Source organism: Glandiceps talaboti, chromosome 23 (assembly GCF_964340395.1).
Source record: "Glandiceps talaboti chromosome 23, keGlaTala1.1, whole genome shotgun sequence".
Classification (NCBI taxonomy): domain Eukaryota; kingdom Metazoa; phylum Hemichordata; class Enteropneusta; family Spengelidae; genus Glandiceps; species Glandiceps talaboti.
Genome location: NC_135571.1, coordinates 3,635,858 through 3,662,465, shown reverse-complemented (window position 1 = coordinate 3,662,465; position 26,608 = coordinate 3,635,858). Strand labels below are relative to the sequence as shown.

General features: G+C 35.7%; 1 protein-coding gene across 1 annotated transcript; it reads right to left on the bottom strand.

Moving 5' to 3' along the window:
- LOC144452986 (proline-rich protein 5-like) lies at nt 1-26,284 on the bottom strand. Its single transcript, XM_078144236.1, has 7 exons — nt 26,061-26,284; nt 8,687-8,816; nt 8,106-8,160; nt 7,251-7,348; nt 4,547-4,622; nt 2,407-2,649; nt 1-1,708 (listed from the first exon to the last, which is right to left on the bottom strand). Exons 1-7 carry the CDS (start codon nt 26,282-26,284, stop codon nt 1,188-1,190), a joined length of 1,347 nt encoding a protein of 448 aa, XP_078000362.1. The 3' UTR covers nt 1-1,187.
- Nucleotides 26,285-26,608: the final 324 nt, after the last annotated feature.

The following is a 26,608-nucleotide window of genomic DNA, read 5'->3' as shown; positions in this document are numbered from 1 at the left end:
GCAAACCAAACTGGTATTTGTACAAGCATAAGCCTTCACGCTGAAAATATATCATAATAAAAATGTTCAGATCTAGCCCATGTCCCTTTAATCAGTTTTATACATTTGACATGGGCAGAAACATGAATTCTTTCATATTTGATTGCGTACATAATTATTAGATCTGTAACATTTCATTCAAGCAGACAATTAACCAATTAATGACGTCATTTTGGGTACATCTAAAAATATGTCCTTTAAGCAAATGCTGTGTACTCTTTATATTTCTCCTATGTACTTGTTTTTTTTTTTTTTTTTTTGTTTTTTGTTTTTATTTAGTTTTTGTTCTTCATACCAGCGCTTCTGACAAAAACGAAAAATGAAAAACGTCGAATTATAAAGACTCTTCAAACTACACTATACAATCTACGTGGTATCAGTAACTTCAAAGTACAGTACTCCCTTCTCCACCCTCCATATCCCTCCAAGCTCCTTCGCCAACCCGTTCTCTCCAAACGTACCCCAAATACAAATTTAAATACAAAATTGATATTTTTGTGTATCTTTTTAACATTTTTCCTAGTTCTAAGTCGTCTGCCAACAACAAATAAACCACTTCCTCGGAGAAAGCTATCTATACATAAGCAAAGCAGACGATGAAATGACAATGACAATTCAGTACAGACACTTTTTCCATAGAAATGTCATGAGAATCTTTAAAGTAAAAGATCGGATAAGAAGTTGATATAGAATAGTTGTCTTTTCTGGAGGTATTTTGTTGCCATGACAATATAAATATATAGATCTCTGACCCCACCTCTTGACTTCGTATATCAAAAATACGACAATTTATTTATATATTACATCATCTGGACCTAATTTGGACATCTATTAACGATAAGTTTCAGATGAAATACAGAAACAAACTGGCGGAAAGTTCAACAAAATGGCGGGAAATTCCTTGGCACTGACATTGGTAAATAACTTATTCTCCTGTTTGTTATCATTAGTCTATCAGGAAACATAAAATATTACAGATATGCGAATTTCAAATGTTTGTGATTTGGCATTATAACAGCAGTAGCCTTTTTGGCGTCTATCTTCCACAAATATGTGACAAAAAGAATCTGACACAAATTTCTTGAAAATATTGTAAACTGTGGTCACTTTTGGTTTTTGGCGGGAAAGTATGACATACTGTAAAATCATCACGTATAATGAACATTCTTTGATTTTCTTTGACTAAGTCGTAACCGAAGTTTGTTTCGGAAACTTTTAGCCTCTCGTGAGTTTAAGTGTCTCTCGCCATTGGACGAGTTTTTCAATATTGACGTAACAACTGGCATGCTTCCACGTCGTGCACTACCTCTCTGGAAATTTCCGATCCCTGGATACTCGGGGATCACGTGATCTTTTCGTGTTGGCGATGTCGTTGACGGACTTGTAGAACGACTACTGGTTTCTTCCACGTCGGAAAATACTTTATCGTCTGAAGTGTTCCGTTTCATCGGTAGGATGGGTACACTGCCCCTTCTCACATGTAAACGTCTCGTGTTCCGTATTCGCGCCAAAATGTCGTCTTCGTATCCATTCGGACTAGCACACTCACCCGATGAATCCTCGCTTTCGTCGGCAATGCTGAACATAACTCTATTAGTACCGTCTCGACTGTGTTCAGTTATGTTATTATTCAGTTCGGGGTCATGTGATGTGGCTCTTTGATAAACACCTGTCGAAAGACAAGAACATAACAATTGAGTTGTCATGGGGACACATTTCAGCTTATTTCGGTCAGGTTTTTAACACTTTTATGAGGGCTGCTCCTAAAATCCATAAACTACAACAATATTTGCATAAAAGTGAGAAAATATTGAGTGATAATACTTCTGTATTTAGTAAATATATTACGTCATTGCCAAAAATGACTATTTACAGTTAGTGTTTGTAACGAGCTTAAACCATGAAAAGATTGGACAGAAATCCAATTACAGAGAAACCTGAGTATTCACTGACAGATCAGACGTTGAGGGCGCGGTCTAATCTCCCTTTCCCTGAGAAACCCGAACCGATGATGTCATTACAGTCTGGTTGATACAACCAATGGATATGCAGAAACCAAAAAGAAACTGCACAGATTCTACGTCTTTAAGATAGCAAGATTGCAATTTTTTGCTACATTTTGTCTAAAGGATATAAACCACAGACACGCCATGCAATAGTATTTTGATATCTCAGTGTATTTGATGTCTGTATGTGGCATGTTAATTCATTTAATTTTAGTCAAAATGTAGTAAGAAAGTGTATTCATTCAATCTTGCTGTCTGAAAGTGTAGCATGTGTAGTTGCTTACTGGTTCTTGCGTGGTTGAGTCAAACAGAGTCAGTGAACACTAACATGAAATGGGCTGTAACGATTATCGATACTCACCTTTCTTTCCTTTAAAATTCAAAGTATTGGGCTTTGAAACTGTTGATATTTTTCTCTCAGCAAAGATCTTGCCACCGACGTACAACCCCCTCATACCGATATAAGGAGACACCATATTGGCTACTAACTCTTCCAGTCTTAGGAAATTACCTGAAGGCGGCTTAGTATCGTGGACGTGTTGAAGCACGAGAAGCATTTGTGTGATTTCAGGCACTATTTCAACATTTGGTGCACTCAGGGCATCTAGATATTAAAATAGAAATGTGAGAAACAGATTTTATTTGAAATGAACGAAGTGCATGGAACCGGAGGTGTACAAAAAATGTGCATTTTAATCAGTATTCTTTGATTGTACTTAAAGATTCGCCGTAGTTGGCGCTCGTTTTAAAAGTTATTTCCTACCGAGGTCTATGGGGAGTGTCCAAAACGACTAATCTTCAAGTTTATTTTCGTATCAGTTATATCATATAAGTATTCGACAACTTTTGAAAAAACAAAAGGGTGAAGCAGAAAGGAAAAAGACAGCGCTGTGATATTGAGTGCAATAAAAAACGAAGACGCCACATACAAACGAACACTTACAACACCGACAATATTGAAGACAAATAGTCATCTAATTTTCGAGTCTATATATAGTCGTATCAATGATGTGGGCGACAAAACATAAAAACAAAAGGGTTAAAGGGAATGACCAAAGAGGGCGCCCTGAATATCTGGCAATAAAAAACGAGAAATATTCTAATTACAATTGGCATGGATACGTGTTGCTATAATTATACATGTATGTAATAGTAGAATATGGGCAATTGTATGTCATCAACACAGTTTAATAACATAAGTGTATTTTTACAAAATATCTGACATTTGACATTTTAAAATTAAATCGCGTTTTTCTTTGAATACCTCAACCGAAAAAGGTAGAGTAGGCTAGAATACAGTATATAGGAGAAATGAACAAAAAAAAGCAAAACAAACAAATGCACGAACAAACAAACAAAGAAGCAAACAAAAATCTACATCTTTCTATGAACAAAGAAGTGTGTGTACAAAGATCACACACGATTTGGAATACTATGCTTTAGGTAATGTAACTCACAACATTAAAAAGAAAAAAAATTACAAATAAAGAAATAATCAAAGAAACAAAAACTACATAGACATTTTATATTAACTTTCCGTATTTGATATCATATTTCCCCTTTTTACATGCCCCTGAGTCTGAATTACTAAATAAAACAATAAATAAATAAAACAATAAATAAATAAATAAATAAAACAATAAAACAATAAATAAATAAAACAATAAATAAATAAATAAATAAATAAATAAATAGAGCATACATGATAGGGAATAATAGGCGTCAGGTAATGCCGTATCCCATGACATCTTAATGAGGGGAAAAATTTTAAAAATGTAAAAAGAAAGAAATGCATGTTTTATGACATAAAGGAACCATATTTGACGTCCATAAAATAAGCTGTAGTTATAAATTCTATGTTCATGACATTTTAATAATTCGTATAGTAACAGTGTACAAAAGTACCCTGGAGGGACATGGAGGTTGTAGCTCTTAGCTATTTGCATATATATCATGAATGTATAATGATCTCCAATGACAACGAGTTACTCACTTCATTTACGGATGACAGTTACGATTCTTCTTTTCATAGAACATATAATGAAGGAAGCCAACTAACTGAGCCGTGACATTTCAAAACGAAAGCGTAGATGATATTGAATGTCAAGCTTTTCTAAAGATTCTAGCTTTATGTTATAATGTGACACATTGCATACAACGACAAGACGGAATATGTCCTTTGAAAGGTCATATGGAAAATATCAAAACTGGTCTAATAGGGAACTTGCAATCCAGACTGAGCATGCTCAGACGCAAAGGACTATGGGATTACCTGTGGTTATCGTAATACCTGATCTGGAGCTACTGATAAAATAAACCTCCCACAATTGTCAGGGTAACTATGAATTGATCATTTGTGGTTACAAACAATGTATCAACATTGTTTACAATACTAATTGATAATCATTTATTATCACATTTCCCATGATGCAACATTCAACATGGCGGGTTTGCACGTTCCCTATTAACGACGTTGCAGAATCTGACAAAAATTACTTTACCTTCAATATCAGTATCAAGAACGATGTAGTCTCGAAAACCGACCAGCGTCATTTGCCGTATTGTAAGGTCTGTCGTCTGGAGGTAGAGAGAAAAAACATTGACTTTTAATCTTCACGATAACTTAAAGGTACACTAGCTAGAACTGAACCAATTTTTTTGAAAACGTTTTGTTTTACATTCAGTAGAAATACACTATTGGATCATCTGTAGGTAAACTTGACTGTGCAGCTCTACACGTACACAACACGGTATGAAAACAGTCACTTTTCAATTTACGGTATGGACCCTAAAAAATCAGTGCCCCTATCAACCTACTGTAGATCACGTTGAAATTGCTTACAACGCTGCGATTGAAAGTGTACGACCTGCTAATTCCTAGATTGTGACTCGATATTGATACATGGCGCCGGATTAATTCAAAGCTTTCTCTCAAGACTTAAATATCAGTATGGATAACATGACCTATGAAATAACAGGTTACACTGTCTTTTTCAAATAAGTAATTTAATAATTTTTAGCTAATATATCGTTAGTTTCAGGATGAAATAAATATATCCCAATTGCAATTAGTGCAGGCTTAATTAACAACCGTCACGTGATTTTAGAGTGAATCAACCAGGCTGCAGTGTAAGCGGCGAGATGAATATAGTTCAATGTAGGATAAAAAACTAAATAATTTTACTTTTAATGGTGGGGGGGGGGGGGGTACACAATTTTAGTTCTCATCCTACAACGATTTTACTTTTAATGGAATCTGCGTTGTAATAATATGCAAATATTTCTATCAATGTCAAATCATAGACCCTCCAACTCGAGAAAAACATATTGGGAACGAGGGGTTTGTATTAATAGTACCACACACTGATTTGAAATTGACTGTGCTGTCTGAAACAATTATCAATTTTGACCAATTTAGTTAATTAGAGGGGGCTGAAGCCTAAATAGAAGAATTTAGCTGTTGTATTCTACATTGAACTATAGATCTCATCCCTTAGTGTATCGTGTAAGATTCTGTATGAAATCATTGATTCTCGTGACACAGCTTTGTCTGATACGTTATTGTATTACACTAAGCATACAAGTAAACCTCAGTGTAGGCGGACCTTGTTTTCACACTTCAATGTGTGGTTACAACGAACACGAAAGACGAGTGTCTAATCCCTAATACTAGTACATGATGAAGTTACTTGTTGTGCACGTAGTCAGTCCACGGTGATCTTCATGTCTGTCGACAGGGAACAGGACAAATAATCGCGATAACAAAACTGACTATTTGTCCTGTTCCCTGTGGTCTGTCTAAGTTGTTCCACACACAGTGTAAGTTCGTTAAAGCTGCACTAGCTGCAACTGGAACGCTATGTGAAATATTTTGTTAGGTACGAAATAACTTACTCATAACATAGTACACCCTGAACAGTATTGAATCACCTGTGGATAAACGTATTTTTGTAGCTGTATACACGATAAATCAAATCAAATTTATTTTGGGTCCGCACCCAAAAAACAGCGCCCTCAACGGCGATAGTGAGTTCAACCTGTTTTTGTATTGCCAATTGATAATATCGATTTAGTGACCTAATTTACAGCTACAAGTCATCTATGAGTAATTAACCACTTTCAGTGAATATAGCTTGGGTTATTTGATGTAAAAATATGTCCAAGTTGCAACTAGTGCGATGGGCGAGTGTCTAGAACCTTAATATATAAACTGAGGTTACTTGTTTTAGTTAGTCTAAGGTGATCAATATCAGTGAACGATGTCGATACTTTAGACTAAATGAATCACCTCTAGTAAATGAGAAACGCCAGATAATTATGGCCCTTGTGTCTGCTAACAATCTACAAATTATAGACGAGGTGCGATCACCGACACCGGACGCATACGTACATTCCCCGTCTTGTTTCAAGTCGGGAATATGAATATAGACGTAACATTAGTAGTGCATACTTGTAATAGCTGCATTTTTTTAGTGTTTGAAATATTGTAACACTGTGAATACAACATATTTCAGTGACGTACAAAATGACAGATTGTTGAATGCAATCAATTAATGCAACCTTCTAATCCCAGAATTTCGAAAATTTTGCGTAGAAATAAATGCATAAGGAATGTCGTCGGTATCATGGCAGGACAGAGAGTAGTGTCTCTTCGATTCCATGTATACTAATGTTACGTGATAACGTAAGCATCAATTATATTTTCGTGATAGTTTTGTTTATGTGACCACATTTCAGACTTTTTTGTGAAAATTCAATATATTAGGGTTATTTCTATTATTACAGATTAAAATCGAATTTGACATTTTCCAAAATTTACAGGAAACTGAGAAATTTACCGAAGTAAATTGGCGGGAAAATGGCGATGATGACGTAATGCTGTCAGCTATGTTAATAACTTGGTGTGAATTTTCTTTGTTTTCCACAAAATGTTAGCTAATGCCTTTTTCAACTACATAATTGTGTATATTTATAAATTTCCACTATATTTGGACCGACAGAGAATATATTTGGTAAAGTGACCCTCTGTATTAAAATGAATCTCCACTCAGTGATGTGATTATGGACACCCTACAGCTATCACATACACTGACAAATGACTGGCTGTAGTCAAGGTTAATGGAATAGAGATGCAAGCTTGAGACGGTTTCATGTAAATCTTATTAGAACGTAGATCCATTAAGAAATTATCTTGAATAAACGCACCTGTACAGGGTTTAAAATAGCCTGCAACTGTGGTAACATCGTTGAAAAGAAATCTACCCACATATCTGATAATGCAATTATCATTCCACATCCATCGGCTGAAAATCAAATAAAACATGTAATGAGATCGACAAAGCCTTTTACTCAACAGTAGATTTAGGATCACGTTACAGCCATCAGAAACACAAATTGTTTTCCAACGGTAAACAGATAGAGGACGTAGAAAAAGAACAGTCGGGAAAATAAATATGTATAGGCGGGATGATGGATGGATCGAAAAGTGGGACGACCGGACAATCAACCGATCGTTGAATTGTACGAATCGAGATGGGTTGGATGGATTGATGGATAAATGGATGGATGGATGGATGGATGGATGGATGGATCCTCGGTCAGACAGCCAGACAGACAGACAGGCCTAGAGAGAGAGAGAGTGAGAGAGACAGAGAGCGAGACAGAGACACAAGACACACACACACACATACATACATACATACATACATACATACATACATACATACATACATACATACATACATACATGCATGCATGCATACAGACAGACAGACAGACAGACAGACAGACAGACAGACAGACAGACAGACAGACAGACAGACAGACAGAGAGACAGAGACAGATAGACAGACATGTGTAATATCAAATATTGAACTGTGAGCTATTTTTCAATTATTAAACTTTATGTATCAATAAATATTGAATCATACAAACGGAAAAATTAGATTTGGAGTTTTTTGACAACGTGTCTGCTGCTTGTACATTTGCAGTACAGAAATCTATGCCCTTACAATGTAATTAGTCTATAAGGAAATTAATGTAACAAATATACGTGCTCACCTTTTCTATGTACTTCCTCCCGTAGAAAGTGCATCCCCTTCTTTAATAGATGTGTCTGTACAGAAAGAAATGAACTGAGATGTTGAGAGGGGGGTTTCGCAACTGATCAGCCGTGAAAGTCATCAACAAGATATTCACTACAATAGATACGTTTTGCTCTTTACTTTCTGGTTGAAATTCAATCAAGACAATTTTGAACAGGTGATGATATCGATAGTAAATTTTGTGTTCTGACACATTGTTTTCATACACCCTTCAGTGATTGGCTTAAATCGTGTCACGTGGCATTGACTATAATATTTGTGATTCTAAGTTAGCAAAGGCCTCGAGATACTGAAACCGATGATACAACACCCTAAACATGATAGTGACAAATGTGGAGCATAAATTAGTAAATGATACTAGGACACCATCGTGTTTAATTAAGAACAAAAAGCCTCATTTTACTTCATCATCGAATTCAATATGGCTGCCAACACGTCAAAGAAACAATGTAACTGTCGGTCAACACAGGATGGTGACTGCTTACATTTGGTTTTACTTATGTGAAATGTCAGAGTATGGTCACGACAATTACTTACATTGTAATATTCTCCCAGGAATGTACTTATTTCAGACTTTAGCACTATTCGTATTTTTTGATGGAGTTCGTATAAATCGGTTGGTTCAATCTTCCTGTGTTCAAAAACAGCCGTAATGGAGTACAACAAACTGTAAGATTAAGAATAAAATCGACAATTTTATAGACATGATGTTTTGGAGATATTCTATCGATAGGCGATACAATGTATATCAAAAGTCGGTCTCAAGCTGTCGGTCGATCGGTAAGAAGGTAGGGAGGGGGGTTGGCGAGCGGGCGAGCAGGTGGGTAGGGATGCAATATTAGAGGATTATGGACTTAATCCTAAGAATAGGGATGTTGTAAGTCGCTATATATATATATATATATATATATATATATATATATATATATATATATATATATATATATATATATATATATATATATATATATAATGACTATATAAATATAGTATGTCATTACTCTACAATTAATAGGGAATTGCAGAGTTGTATAATATGTCCTTGAGTACACTGTGATGTCTCATGGGGTCTACGCTGAGCTGTTCTTATTGAATGGATTTGAATGTGACTCATCAATGATGAAGAATTGGTAGATGTATATAACTCGGTTGTCATAGTGATGCTACAAGACCTTTATGTGTATGCTGTGGGTGTTAAAACGAAAGATAATTAAAAATGTACCCTTCTTGACAAACCTATAGGTTAAACATCAATGAAAGGCACGTTCTGTGTGCAACGAAAGGTTATGTATTATATGGTGAAGTATTAATATCATTTGGAGGGCATTAGGCAGCGATTTTACCTCCTGTAAGGGAAGGTTATAGTGTAGGGATGGGATGTGTGTGTGTGTGTGTGTGACTGTGTTTGTCTGTTTGTCTGTTTGTGTCTGTGTCATTGTTTTCTCAAATATTTCAGTTTGATGTTTCATCCCGATATGTTATCACTGAATACAAATCTGTTATATCTATCAAAGTCTGTTATTTTCTATTATTAAAATATTGAGCAAAGATTTAAATATTGAATAGGGATTTTTATGGAGTTAATTATTACCGCCGTTTTTGAGCATTGTTGTTGATTGTGATAGTAATGACTGTTAAATAATGCAGTGATGGGGGTATTTTTTGGTATGTTTAATATGTTTTATAGACACTGATGATCAACATCATTGCCGCTGTCATCGATAGTACCGACACCAACACCACCACCACTGACCATCATCGTCAACACTAGCACTACCAGCACCACTACCAGCACCACCACCAGGACCAGCATCAACCCTCCCTACTGTCACCGCCACCACCACCAACAACAACAACTACTACTACTACTATTTCTACTAATTCCTACTTCTACTACTACTACTACTACTGCTACCACCACCACCAACAACAACTACTACTATTCCTACTACTACTACTACCACCACCACCAACAACAACAACAACAGCAACTGCTACTACTACTACTACTACTACTATTACTATTACTACTAATTCCTACTTCTACTACTACTACTACTACTACTACTACTACTACTACTACCACCACCACCACCACTAATAATAATAATACTACCACCACCTCCATCATCACCATCCCTACTGCTTCTACTACTACCACCACCACCACCCCACCACCACCACAACCACAACTACTACTACTACTACTACCACCACCACCACTACTACTACAATGACACTACCGCTGTTACAATTACTACAATTACTATAATAGAATAGAATATATCATTTGACCTTATATAGTCTTTTGACATATTCAAGACAGACACAAATTCTTAACACAACATATTTTTTAACACGTCCATGAGTAACAATACGCCTACCTGGTTGTCGACACACTACACCGTGTCTACCAAATATGGCGACATGTTTATAAGAAAAAAATGTTGATGCTTGTGCTGTACGTTATGTTGTTGTGTCAAACGTTGTATTGTTGTGTCAAAGTTGTGTGTACCGTTTAACGAAATGTCCTGACTTACAAATTTCCGTCTCTCATGGTCACATATGATACCAGATGGCTTTGTCGTTTATCGCTGGTACCGTTTTGGTGGGAGTAGGACGACTTTGGCGTTGTCGATATTTTCATTACAAATTCAAAACATGATTATACTTCTATAGGGTTATATAATATCATTATATTATAACAATGATTGACAGTTTAACAGTTGTATACGTACTACGAGACTTATTAATTATTATAATTTATTCATATTTGAAACCCTGTGTAGTACTTCATTGTATAGTGTAATATTTCTTTGTTTGGTGTCCTATGAAATGCAAATACTATTACAGTAAATGTGTGACGTGTGCATGCAAGTGAAGGAAAGCTGATAAAGGCTGCACACGAGGTGTCAAAAAAAAAACAATTATGGTTTTCGAGCATTTTCAATTAAGGCTCCAATTCTTTGGAATCAGCTTCCATTTAATATTTGCTTGGATATTACACTTAAATCTTTTTAACGCAATTTTAAACTCACCTTTTTAGGTAATATTACCACGTGTAATTTTCGTGAAATGAAAATTATAACTTTAATCATTTGTAGGATGTGTTTTTCATGCTGTCGCAGCCTTGTTAGCCTTGTTTACTCTGTAATGTTTTGTTTTACATTTTAACCACGTTTTGAGTAATTTAAAGGGCACTGAGACGCAGTGTAGTGCGCTTTTTAAGAAATTAAATTATTTATTATTATCATTATTCAATAGGATAGGCACTGCATGTCCCGGGGGTGCCTACTCCCCTTATTTGAGCATACGTATACTATATGTGCCACCCTTTGGGGTGTTTTCTAGCCCTTTGGTCTGAAATGGGGTCGGTTTTTTTTCGAGATGAAGAGTCTAAAACGGGGTCCACTTTGAATCATTTTCGATCTTGCTTGGTCTAAAATGTGGTCCATTGTCCTTCAGCAAATCATTACTGCCATTAATTGCCCCAAATGTTGCTATTCTAAGGAAAATGTATTTTGTCTAAAACTTTCAGCTTTTAAAAGCCTGTAATGGTCTAAAATGGGGCATATATTTTTGTTCAAAGTGGGTCTTAAATAGGGCTTGGCCGATGTGTTTCCAGCACTGGCCACACACCTCTACCAGAGCTGGCCACTGGTACCGCCCCCGGGGGCCACACACCCCTACCAGAGCTGGCCACTGGTACCCCCCCCCCCCGGCTGTGTGTATACATGAATAAACTGAGGGGTGACCCCGATGGAGTGACCTTAACTCTACAAGACAAACAACAACACCAAAATTGTTCCTTGCCATTGTTTATTTCGCTATCAACAATTCTATGTATTTTTCTACTTTATACTGAACTTTGACCTGATACCGATCACATTATACTCTTATTTCATTGTCTACTCATAATTGTAAAAGGGATATTTGACTAGGCAAATCATTATAAATGGTTATCTATTAACACAAAAACAGAAAAAAAAACTTAGTGTTTGTTTTGTTGTATTTAATATATTTCTGTCCTTGAATTGTAGTTTTGTGCCAAATAAAATATACTATACTACAAACAGATGGTCAGGCCGACTTGATGCATAGATGCATACATACATACATACATACATACATACATACATACATACATACATACATACATACATATATGCTGTACATACTGTAAAATGTCTGGTAGATATGCAATATATTATCGGCCCATGTATGTTGATGCAGATGTCACAATTTAATTCACTACATTTACCTTGATAAAGCAATGATTTTGTTTTTCTCAAAATATACATTTTGTTTCCTATGAACACGCCGCTGTTAACTTTGTACACCCTTTATGTGGTCATCCACCCAACTGTTGCCATGGTTACGCAATCACACATCTTTGCTGGTGTCGCCGACTGTCACGATACTGTTCGTAAATATAGAAATCTCAGATACGACAAAGTGTTTATTTTCGTATTGAATTGTTTGCTTTCCGTAGGTCGTCACCAGACCAAAATAAACGACTTAATTGAATATATGCTCTAAGGTTAATGCAGTTATTAAATATTTTATAGTTGTTATCGCGTTTAAATAGTTGTATTTATATATTTGTGGGGTTTCAGGATGAACTTAATTATGATTTCCCAATCATATTTTCTATTTCTTTAAAGCTCATTAGATATAATTGACTTACTCATGATATCGTACACCAGGAACATTTTTTTATTGAATCATATGTGTATCTATACACATAATACAGTACAATAAAACAAATCGAATTCATTTGTGGGTCCGCACCCTAAAATCAGCAGCCCCAGTGTGGACACGATTCCAACCTATTACTGTAGTAATTATTTAATTAATTATTTATTTGCCGGAGGTCGAAAGGAAAACCAAATTTACATATAAAGTGAGGAAAATAAAATAATCAAGTAAACACATCGGCAATGAGAAAAATATATATATTAAAGTATAACTTTAAACTTCTGGCTGAACCACAAAATAGTTTGTTCAAACTAGTTGGGTTTGCGGGCCAAGGAAAACATATAAGTAAAATATACATATAACATTAAAAAAAAACAGACCCCCAAAAAACGGAAACAAAAATTGTGGATATGATATGCGTGTACGAGTCAATTCTAAACATTTCATAAAGTCAGATATTTTCAACCTAGATACCTCTCACGTCTCCAATCAACAGTTTAATATTACTCAGACATCGTGGCAATTATACAGAAAATAAAATCACAATTTCCGTATGAAATTACCCTAGTTACCCTGGTGATGTGGAAGTAGAAATATAACGATCGCTCGTCAGGAGGTACATAAAACTGCCTACGTACTCAATGTGTGATACTTCTTACAGCTATCGGATGAGCATGCAGTTTCGACAATTTGAGATACCAGGTTCAATGAGACTAACTGCAATGTTTGATGTTAGATAAATACAATACAGGAGATTTCGTCTTAGCTTGCAAATGTTATTAAATGATGTATCAAGATCAGTGAGACTGATCACAAGGTTTCATGTTGAGATAGACACAATAAAGATAACACACAAACATCCCTTACACAGTCTCTGCTCTGTAGACACAATAAAGATAACACACAAACATCCCTTACTCAGTGTCTGCTCTGTAGACACAATAAAGATAACACACAAATATCACTTACACAGTGTCTGCTCTGTAGACACAATAAAGATAACACACAAATATCACTTACACAGTGTCTGCTCTGTAGACACAATAAAGATAACACACAAACACCCTTACACAGTGTCTGCTCTGTAAACACAATAAAGATAACACACAAATATCACTTACAGTGTCTGCTCTGTAAACACAATAAAGATAACACACAAACATCCCTTACACAGTCTGCTCTGTAGACACAATAAAGATAACACACAAACATCCCTTACACAGTGTCTGCTCTGTCGACACAATAAAGATAACACACAAACATCCCTTACACAGTGTCTGCTCTGTAGACACAATAAAGATAACACACAAACATCCCTTACACAGTGTCTGCTCTGTCGACACAATAAAGATAACACACAAACATCCCTTACACAGTGTCTGCTCTGTAAACACAATAAAGATAACACACAGACATCCCTTACACAGTGTCTGCTCTGTCGACACAATAAAGATAACACACAAACATCCCTTACACAGTGTCTGCTCTGCATTTTGTTACATTTGTATTTTGTTTTTGTTATCCTGATAAAACTCTCTATCCAGTCACGCGCACGAGAGAGAGAGAGAGAGAGAGAGAGAGAGAGAGAGAGAGAGAGAGAGAGAGAGAGAGAGAGAGAGAGAGAGAGAGAGAGAGTCGTCTATACAAACAGATTATGCACGAACACATGGTATATATACATTGCTATAAGGACATACGTGTGCATTGCATACACATTCGTAAATTCAACCGCAATTGATCGCTCTACAAACCAAGTCATCAGCTCTAATGAACCCGAATAACGGAATGGTGAACAATGAACAAATTGATTATATAGCCCACTGTAGAAGTCATTCATGTAAGTCTAAATAAATGAACTCAATTCTATACTGTACCAACTGAAGTAGTCATAGTGGATCGTTACGGAAAAACAAAAGGATTCCTTGTAAATTACAGGGATTTTACTGTCACAATAATGTAATGTATTTGTTGTATCTATTAAGAGACAGTAGGTCTTTTGATATCGAGGTTGTTGCCCCGGGACAAAATCCATTCATTATTAGGAATGCTAACAACAGTCGAGCGAAGTGTATTCAGTGTATAGTACGAGCAACTGTTTTCTGACTTTGCAGTACAAATTATAATGAAACGTGTGAACGAACATCGTGATCAAATTGAAAATACAGATCAGTTCGTCGAGATGGAGGCTTTCGTTTCGTGAGTCACAACTTTGATTTTGCAAGATTATAAGATAGCTTCGAGCGAACAAAACGTGAAGTGACTACCATTTCGTGATTCGTGACTCTAGGAATGTCCTTCGAGGCTTAAACAACGATAGCTATTTATTGTGGTTCGTGAAAGTCCACTTATTATCTATGTACGGATGTATAGAAGGAATTGCGTAAAGACTAAGGCTGTACTTACGTCCTCGTATTCTTAGGAAAACGGATAACGGAATGGTGAACAATGAACAAACATACATACATACATACATACATACATACATACATACATACATACATACATACATACATACATACACACACATACATACATACATACATACATACATACATACATACATACATACATACATACATACATACATACATACATACATACATACACACACATACATACATACATACATACATACATACATACGTACATACGTACATACGTACATGTACATTCATACATACATACATACATACATACATACATACATACATACATACATACATACATACATACATACATACATACATACATACATACATACATAAATAATTCATAGTGCAATTTTGTATTATAAATACAGAGAACAAAATAATATCTCAAAATACACCACTATTAAACTTCAAAATGGCCACCATATGGAGTATTTTTTTTATTAACTGGAAATTGTTACAATACTAATAATTAGATATTGTACATGTTCATTAGGGGTCGATAGTAGCCATAAGTAGTACATTACAAGTGCATCCGTGATTGTATTGGGTTGCTGATTTTTGGGTGCGGACCTAAAATAAATTTGACTGGATTTATTGTAACATATGTATAGCTACACAAATACATTTTCTCATAGTGATTCAATACTGTGCAGTGTACATATTATGATGACGTCATTGCATCTAGCAAAACGGTTTTAAAAAAACGTTCTAGTTGCAGGTAGTGCAGCTTTCATTACAATTCTATGGGAAAATAATAGAGTAACTATTTCCTTGAACACAAGATTATGAACCACCGAATGTCAATACTGATTTCAAAAGGAGCAGTAACTATTTTGATATTTTGATATCAAAATTTTGGATGATTCAAGCATTCAGACTCTCAAACATATCAGTAGTCCCAAGATGTATTTCTCTGAGTATCTACAAAATCCAATTTCGATCAATTAGAACAAATGAATGCATTTGGGACTGAATCTGGAGGTTCTAGGATATTGTCACGTGATCAAAATCCATAAAACTATAGACTAACCGAAATAATAATTGAAAGGAGAGATTTTGAAAGTTGTTATATTCGCCCCAATCTATAATCATTTCATGGCCACAATAGTGATAAATATTTGATTATTCATATATCAAAAATCACTTGCACAATGACATGAATTTCCCGTGGTCGATATACAGGGTTTCAATTTCTAATGTTATTAATATTAGATATGGAACAAGCTATGATATATTTTTAAAATCCAGTCGTTGAGTGGTCTTTCTTATTGTAAAAATAATGCGGTTGACGGATCATCAAGATTACACTTTACAACATGTTGTGTATTCTGTGCTAATCAGAGTCGTTTTCATTTTCTTCCGTTCAAAATCACTAATCATTTACAACCCTTCCAACAGTCATTTAGAAATGCTACTGACCAGAACATCGTTTTATCAGTGGTTGACATTTCAATTTACCATAACGTGTTCGTCTACTTATGTTTCTTTTACACCTCATCAAACTCTCACGGAAGTATTGTGAACGACGAGTATCTTATCTTAGGGTCGAAGAATTTAAAGCAAAATGAAATAGAATTCCAACCTACCTACTCTATTTTCTGAAGTCCTGTTATTGGAAACACACATTTTTTTATCTTACCGATAAAGTTTGATATTGTAGTGATACCAAAGTGTAGCTGAAACTGCAGAGATGATAAAACTAGTTTATTTGCACAAACGACAAATACACAAATATACGGCGTGGGAATTCGCTCACCTGTCCCAAGATTCATCCGTTAGGCCGTGAACCCTGTGTGTCCTTTGTGACAAGAACTGTGATACACTATCCTCCAGAGTTTCAATCAGGGACTTCCTACGAGGGGTTGTGTTACGACCAAAATTAGGATCGAAGGACGACATGGGCTGCATCACCGCACCCATCGAGCATCGTCGATTCATGCGTCCCTTTGGAACATCGTTGTTATTTATCGGCGTAGAACTGAGACGACGAGTTTGCAACATTTTAAAGTCGATATGAGGTGACGGTATTGTTACACGAACTGCTGCCACCACAATGGAGTTAGAAGAATACCTTTCAGCATTTCACTTACGCAAGTTGACGACAATATTTGTCACTGTCTTATTGACCAATCAGTAGGCTCGGATACACAGACACTTTCCATTTCGCGTTATTCTCCATACATTATGGAACAGGTCACGTGGTTTCCACAGGTGCAGTTCTACAATAGGAGTGTCCAATGTGTCAACTACGAATTACCACAAGCAACGCGTTCGTGTCTTGTTAAAAAATTAACAAGTGAAATGTTCATCAAAAGTGACAGAAATCGAGAAAAAAATATCAACGCTGTTGGCCAGTCACGTGACTTTCTACATGGTTACGTCAATATTGACCTAAATGCAGTACAATTGTCTAGCTTGACAAGGACCATCGGTTAGATGTGAAACATTTAATAGTGTATGAAACACTGGCATATTCGAGGGTCGTTTTAAAGCAGTTACCAGGCTACGAACCAATGCACATCTCTGCTTTTTCCTATGAATCAATTCCTTTCCCTCCCCTGTATAAATCATACACTTTTCCTCTCTCATTCTCGATCTCACTTTCTCTGCCTCCCCCTTCTTTCTTTCTCTCCCTGTCCCTCTCTGTCTCCATCCCTGTATCTCCCCCTCTCTCTCTCTCTCCCTCCCTCCCTCCCCCTCTCTCTCACACACACACACACACTTTCTCTCTTTCTCTGTCTCTCTGTCTCTGTCTGTCTGTCTGTCTGTCTGTCTGTCTGTCTCTCTCTCTCTCTCTCTCTCTCTCTCTCTCTCTCTCTCTCTCTCTCTCTCTCTCTCTCTCTCTCTCTCTCTCTCTCTCTCTCTCTCTCTCTCTCTCTCTCTCTCTCTCTCCCCTTCCATCACTTACTACAACACTGCAAACAGAATATCCCCAGTCAAATCCAATTAGTTTCTCTAGCAAATGTTCTGGCTTTTATCAACGTAAGAACTTGCACATGGTGACAATTCAAGAGAAAGAATCGCCTTGACACACTAATGCAAATTCGAAAAATTAAATAGGTTTTTTTTTCAATAACGCAGCTGCAAAGAATCGAATCACACGAGTCACCTTTGCAAAAGGATTATGGTTTTATGCTAAGCGTTTTTCTATAGAAGAAATCAATGATATATATTATCAGAGAATTTCGTGAATTGTGAGATCGGTTGTATGGTATCTCTGTACAATACTGCAGAATTCATTATAATAATCGATATTTAATTTTCTGTCTGGTATTAATTTTTTCCCTTCAAGGTCATTCGACATGTCTGTAATTTAACTTCCGTACGTTCTTTGACTTCAGTGCAATTTTTGTGAAATTAAAATTTGTAGACTTTATCAAATTTTCGAAACATTTCTAGCAAATGAGTTTGAGGTAATGTTCCTTACACATTAAAAACTCGCACATTATCACTCATGTTTTTTCTCGCTATCCTTTTTGAGGGGGGGGGGGGAGGGATGATTTTCCAGTTACACAAAAAAATATGTTCACAAAATCTACATTAATTTTAACTATTGTGAGACACACGTGTGCATTTACGTTAGAGTATATTGTTCAATAAATCTAGGATATGATGATGAAATAAAATCTTACAACAGTAGTATCATATTGTCCCTTACTACCATGACGGTTAAGGCCCTAGCAACCAACAACAACGTCATTTCCGGCCTAAGTTACATCAGCAAAGACCAGCTACATTTTGTATTCCGCCAATTTCCAGTTTCCAATTTCTATACATTTTGCCAAGTTTTTCAACAATAATGTTCTTTTGGGTTTGTTTGTTTGTTTGTTTATTTGTACGTTCGTTTGTTTGTTACAGTTTTTATCAACTCAGCTAAACCGTGCGTCTGCTTCAATGTAGGTGATTTATATCGCAGATCATTGGAGAAATATTTTTAGTTGGCCATTTTGACATAATTTCATTCATTAATGCAACGCCTCGTAACGATGGAAACTACCTGACCTATTACATCATTTATTATTACTCCGGACAGCGAAAACATTACTGTGATTCTGACGACAGAATACACACTCACTAATAGTAAATGTTTTCCATATTTTCAATTGATTTTATTTTCTTAACACTGTATGTCCTCTCTGACGTAATGTTTACGATCTACTGTTTATTTCTGTAATAGCTTTCCATTATAATGTTTATTTTGGCTGTGAAAATAACAAACCATTATAAGAGAATTTATATTAAGAGATCAGATATGCAAATTAGAAAGATATTACACTTACACTACATAAAACATTATAACAAATATTGAAAAACAATATTAGCAAGAATGTTTATAAAGCAACCAATCAAATGACACGTTTGAGGAGAGCATTTTATTTTTTTCAAATGATTGACTGATTGGTCGGTCGATCGATTGATTGATTAATTGATTGATTGATTAATTAATTAATTGATTGGTAGGTTGGTTGGTTGATTGGTTGGTTGATCGATCGATGATTGATTGATTGGTTGGTTGGTTGGTTGGTTGATTGATTGATTGATTGATTGATTGATTGATTGATTATTTTATTAAAATAATGCTTCTAATTTAATAACGTTGTGATTTGCACAAACAAAACTTCATGAGAACGATTTTGGCGGTAAAGTGCTAATTTTTGTACAAGTAAATACTGTAGATGCGTTCTAATCGTGCCATGTCGTCTGCTGGACATCAACATCTATATGATAATTGGTGCAATGACCGTGATAAACCTACTTCCGTGTGGATGATTTTAAATCTAGTATAATGGTCACGTAATATTAATCCTTTTGAGATGTAGGGGTTTTAAAAGTCTTTTTAGTGCATGTTTAATCGAACGAAACTCCATCAAATAGGCTCTTACGCAAGTACACTCATTCACCAACCAACCCATTCATCCAAATCGTAATTTTTGTTTTCTCAGTATTCATTTCTTGTCCCCATTTACTGGTGTAGCTGTAGAGTTTGTTTAATAGTATTTGTAAACCTTCTCTTGAGTTGGATAGAAGGACGATGTCATCGGCAAATAGCAGTGAAGAGATGGGTTGGATGTTTAAACGTGGGTTGTAGTCTGCTTGATCTCTTGTCAATTATGTGACTAGATCATGTGGGTTGTAGTCTGCTTGATCTCTTGTCAATTCTGTGACTAGATCATTGTGGGTTGTAGTCTGCTTGATCTCTTGTCAATTCTGTGACTAGATCATTGTGGGTTGTAGTCTGCTTGATCTCTTGTCAATTTTGTGACTAGATCATTGTGGGTTGTAGTCTGCTTGATCTCTTGTCAATTCTGTGACTAGATCATAGTGGGTTGTAGTCTGCTTGATCTCTTGTCAATTCTGTGACTAGATCATTGTGGGTTGTAGTCTGCTTGATCTCTTGTCAATTCTGTGACTAGATCATTGACGTAGATGTTAAACATAGTGGGACTCATCGGATATCCTTGCTTAACGCCATCATCTAAAGTAAATATTGGCGTTAGTTTTCCATCTTGGTGTTTCATATTCTGGTACATATTCTTTACAATATTGTAAAGTTTCCCCTTTATGTTGTTATATTGGAGTTTGCAGTTTCCGCTAAATAGTGTCAAAACACTTTCTGACATCCACAAAGCATGAATATATGGTTGTTTTTTGAACTGACATTTCTTCACCAATGTATGTAAGACAAAAATATGATCTATAGTGCGATTTTGTTGTTGAAATCAAGTCTGAATATCATGAATAATCTTGTTATGTTCCAGACGAGTATAATGTACTAGTATTAGCCTTGTGTTCAGGATTACTGCAAACATCTTGCCAATAATCAGTGCTACTAGTAGATATGCCTCTCAGTGTAATTTGATGGGTCTAGTTTGTCTCCTCTTTTGTGGATTGGTGTTATTGTGTTGATGTTCCAAATATATGGATACTGTCCTCTTTTGAATACAACATTGAAAAGTTTCTGCAGGGCTTTCACAAATAATGGAAAGCCCTATGATATCGGTAGATAAGGCCAAATACAAAAAGTGAATTGTTTGGTTCCGGTTACCCGACCCCACCGAGTTTTTCACGCCGACCCTTAACCTTTTTTTATGTATTCAAGAAAAATAATGATAAAATCGCGAAAATCGTGTGAAGTCTCGCAAGAAATGGTTGGTGCGGAAACTGACATCAACTTAAAAAGACAATATAAAATTATTCTTCCAATCTGTAATGGCTGTACATCTGATAGGAAGAAATAAACAACACAGAAACCCTTTGGACAACAATGGAAAACCTGAACTAGACACTCACACATGAAAAAAATATAATAAAATAAAATAAAATAAAAAATCTATCTACCCCGTCTATTTTAAAATTGAATCGGAACCACACCCTTTTTTTTACGCCTAACAGCAGTAGTTTGCTGGTGCCGCGGCCGTGGGCAATGCATTTCACGCGCTGTTTGTTTCACTATGATAAAAAGGATGAATTTCCTAAAATATTCGTTTCATCTATAGCCACAGGTGATTTCTTAAAGTCAGGATTTCAACATAGCACAGTGTCACGTGACGGAGGCATTGTCTCACTGTAGAACGAAATATTAGGCATGCTTCGTTTCACTACATATGTACGCATGCGTCATAACGAACGATTAGTTTTCGATTGTTAATAATTAACAGAATTGACGCAAGAACTTTAAGTCGCGAACAAAGCGGCAAACCTAAGATCAAAAGAAACAGAAATGTCCGGGTTACCCGGGCTAGCTAGGTTGACTGCAAATTTCTAATGACGCTACTGTCTGATTTAGCTGTCACGGAGTGTATGTGTTGAGTAAACCGCACTACTCGAAGGTGTATTAAACAAATATTGACATTATGCTGGACTCTGTTTACCGTGACATGACCCGTCTCTGTCAGCCTGCCAACATCTAATACCAACCTGAGGCTCTATGCAGCTAGTGGTAAATTGACAATAACTTTGCTGTTCTAAAATGTTTACTTACCAATATGTTAAACTGATACCTAACTTTACTTTACATCAACATAGTACAGGTAAATTGAAAAGGCCTTCATCGTTACAACGCCCTGTGCTTTGTTCACTCAATATTCCCTTGAAAGCTAACAATAACATTCACAATACCTTACTTTTTATTTAATTATGCATAATATTTGGGATAGATGGGTCGAATATTGACATGATTGGAGGGTACATTCCGAACATTCTGAGCGGTTCAACCTTCGGAACAGATCTAACTCCTTCTAGGGACGACAGCATCATTGGCAATGACAAAATATAATTAAACCAGAGGTTGTCAAATTTTATGCAAGAAGTTTCAATTTTCAATTTTGTTCTTTCAGAAAAAGAAAAGAGTCCACAAAGAATGACATTTTCAACTATTTTACAGTGACTGTATTTCTTTGTATTTACAGGGTTTTTTGTCTTTGCTTGCAAATGCTATTAAACAATGTATCAAGATCAGTGAGACTGATCACCAGGTTTCATGTTGAGATAGACACAATAAAGATAACACTCAAACATTCCTTTACACAGTGTCTGCTCTGTAGTTTGTTAATGATAACAAAAACAAGATACGAATGTAACAAAATACAGAACAGACATTGTGTAAGGGATGTTTCTTTATTGTATCGATCTTAACATGAATCCTTGCGACCAGTCTCACTGAATCTTGATACATCATTTACTAGCATTTGCAAGCTGAGATGGAATCTCCTGTATTCCCGGTTGACATTGGTTACTCAATCACATCATCTAGGTTATCTGTGCAGATGACCTTAATCATCCTAAGAGATACATATATGTTGCTTAGTCCGCGACCTGGGCCGATAAGACCGACTGATTGGTGGTGATATTTTTACATCACATACACTTTAAATCGGAAGGATTGAACCGAATGCGTAATGCATTCATTGATTTAGAAATAGATAATGTTATATATAAATATCGATATTTCAATAACTCATAGCGGATATTATTAAACCACTCAGAGTAGCAGCCCATAACATAATCAAATCATACCAATCCGTGTATTAGTCTAGATGCTATCCGTACACGTGGCATCAAATCATACCAATCCGTGTATTAGTCTAGATGCTAACCGTACACGTGGTATCAAATCATACCAATCCGTGTATTAGTCTAGCTGCTAACCGTACACGTGGTATCAAATCATACCAATCCGTGTATTAGTCTAGATGCTAACCGTACACGTGGCATCAAATCTTAAGATCTCTCTTTACGTCAAGCTCAATGAGGAGCTGGGGTGAAAGTTCAAGTTCAAACGAAGCCATCCCAAAATCGTTAACATCATTTCTTTGTTAATCAATCACAGAATTTTAATTTGCCCAATAATAAGTTACTGGCGAAGAGATTATTCGATAGCACACAGCATCTAGAGTACCTGCGAACACATTCAAAATCAGTTGTTATCTTCAAATTTGGAAATCCCTGTTGTTCAGTCGGAATAGTTTCATTTTCGTGGTTCTATCTGTTGTTTGTCTGTGGTTTTAGATGCAAGGAGTTTTAAGAGAATTTTACCTCCACGGTAGATGGCAAAAGTTTTTTCTTCAATCTATATACCTTAGGAAATACGTCAGTGAGACTGAATGTCTCCAGTGAGGATAATCTGAGATATACAAGAGTGTCCAAATGTTTGAATATTTATAAACCATGGACGATAGAAGACATTGAATTGAGCCCCGATTACTGCCATAGACAAGTCTTGTCTGTGTTACTGCTATTTTTCATGGTGTGGGCACGTTTAATTCCGTTGGCATATTTTGACTTGATTACGAGAATTTACTACTGTGTTGCTGGCAAAATTAATATTACTCAACCCTCTTTAATAACATACATACATACATACATACATACATACATACATACATACATACATACATACATACATACATACATACATACATACATACACACACACACATACATACACACACTCACTGTACTGAATTAGTCGTCTGATGATCGCAAAAACGTGAAACTCCGATTTACTACTTATGACCTAACTTCTTGGATTAAGTCTATATAGTCTATATATAATACAATCTATAGTCTACCTATATATATATATATATATATATATATATATATATATATATATATATACAATATATATATATATATATATATATATATATATATATATATATATATATATATATATATATTTACTGTATTATTCCAGATAGACATTTTACATATACAAAGTACCGAGTTAATATAATCGCTTTTAAAAAAACCTAAATCATGATTTGCCCTTGCTTTGCACAAGCTTAATTTGTAATTAATGTATTCAAAATTTGCAATGTTTTACAAACACGAAAAACTAATAATTACATTCTAATATGACCATATGTTAATTTAACTGCCCTATTTATATTTTGTCATGTATTTATTTATAAATTTTATTTGCAGTGTCTAAGGAGACAGACTTGATTAGCAAATAGCTATTTTTCTGGTCTCCTTTTACCTACCTCAAAACATGTATTATTTATTTTGTCTACAAATGTAAATTTAATAAGTAGGTAATAAAGAAGATATATATATATATATATATATATATATATATATATATATATATATATATATATATATATATATATACACACAAAAAAAAAATACACAAGTTATGGTACGGAATTAAATTTAATAAGTAGGTAATAAAGAAGATATATATATATATATATATATATATATATATATATATATATATATATATATATATATATATATATATAATTAGTACCGTAACTAACGTTACCTTAAGTGTACATTGGTCTATTGGCCGAATATAATTAGATGCAAATGAACATTGAGATGATAAACAACTTAATTGAATGTCAGCTTTGAAAAGAGATTATGAAATGGGATATCCGAGTTCAATTCAATCAAACATTATTTATATAGTTCCCTGGGGGCAGTGTCCGTATATCACTGTGGGCATGGATTTAGAGCATACAGAGCAGCGACCTCAAGGAAATCCTTTCATGATATGATGTCTGAGCGACTCAATTTATACCCCAAGGAGCAGTCTCATGAGTATTTCAAATAAGGACCCATCTTTACATCTGTGTGTGTGTGTGTGTGTGTGTGTGTGTGTGTGTGTGTGTGTGTCTGCAGTGAGGCTTCGATTCGTTCCTCTGTTTCACGCTGTCCCTCTGTGCATCTCTGAGCGTCTCTGTCTCCGTATGTGACGCTCGCTCTCTCTCTCTCTCTCTCTCTCTCTCTCTCTCTCTCTCTCTCTCTCTCTCTCTCTCTCTCTCTCTCTCTCTCTCTCTCTCTCTCTCTCTCTCTCTCTCTTGTTCACTGTATAAAATGGTTGTCCCTACACATATAAAAAGACTATACTATATGTGGTTAGCATTTACAAGAACTAGAGACAATAACACGTATATGATATACACAGTAGGTATCACATTATTATTCAATTGTTTGAATATTTGTTAGATCAGTTGACATGGACATAAGTGGAATACATATGCTACGAGGACAAACCACTTACTTACGTAACTGTCATTTGTATTAAGATCTGGATACTCTTTTTGCCTGCGGTCAATGACTGCTAATCCCATCGTGTGACTTGGATTGGAACGTAGCAGTTATTTATTATATGCAGACAAAATGACCCCTAGCGTAAGGCCACTGAAGTTGTCACAGTCGCGATCAAGCATTCGATAGCTATTAGAAATATTGGCACGTATTTTGATATCATGTTGACAGAGTTGTAAGCAGTCGTGAAATATTGAAACTAATGTTGTTTATCTTACCCTTGCCATTCTTCGTCTGCAAGTCCGTGAATTCTAATTGTCTTCTGAGATGATAGAAAGTGTGAGACAGAGCTTTCCAGTGACGGTAGTAGAGACCGTCGCCGTCCAATGTCCGAATGTTGGGGCATCGTCGATACGGCTGCACTCTTTCGCCTTGGACGTCCGAGTTCTGGTGTTTCTACTCCGTTGGTGCGTGTGACGGCACCGTGTTTTGAATGCCACATCGTACGAGTCGGCAATTCACCTAACTCTTAAAATAGATTGATGATTTCGACAAAATAACTAACATTACCATAATTTTGGGGGTGTGATAATGTCATATTATCACCGACTAATTACACCATATTTAGACCATTTGACTTGGACGAACTCTGCTCCTACTGTATCCCACATGCTAATTATGTACCTGGCGTATCTGTGTCACCGTTACAACATGTATGTGAATGTTTCTCCGCAAAGACCGAACCATTTTGGTGCAGGGGGTGGCATGATAACATGGGCGTTCATTGTACTTTGTTCCATCAGGTGATAGCTGCGGCAGGGAAAAC

Bases quoted from the DNA above. Each gene is read 5' to 3' on its own strand.
- LOC144452986 (XM_078144236.1), bottom strand. From the start codon at position 26,284: ATGTGGCATTCAAAACACGGTGCCGTCACACGCACCAACGGAGTAGAA. The intron at 8,161-8,686 runs GTAAGTAATTGT...CTTTCTGTACAG, and splicing joins TCCTGGGAGAATATTACAAT to ACACATCTATTAAAGAAGGG. The intron at 2,650-4,546 runs GTAAAGTAATTT...TTTAATATCTAG, and splicing joins TCTTGATACTGATATTGAAG to ATGCCCTGAGTGCACCAAAT.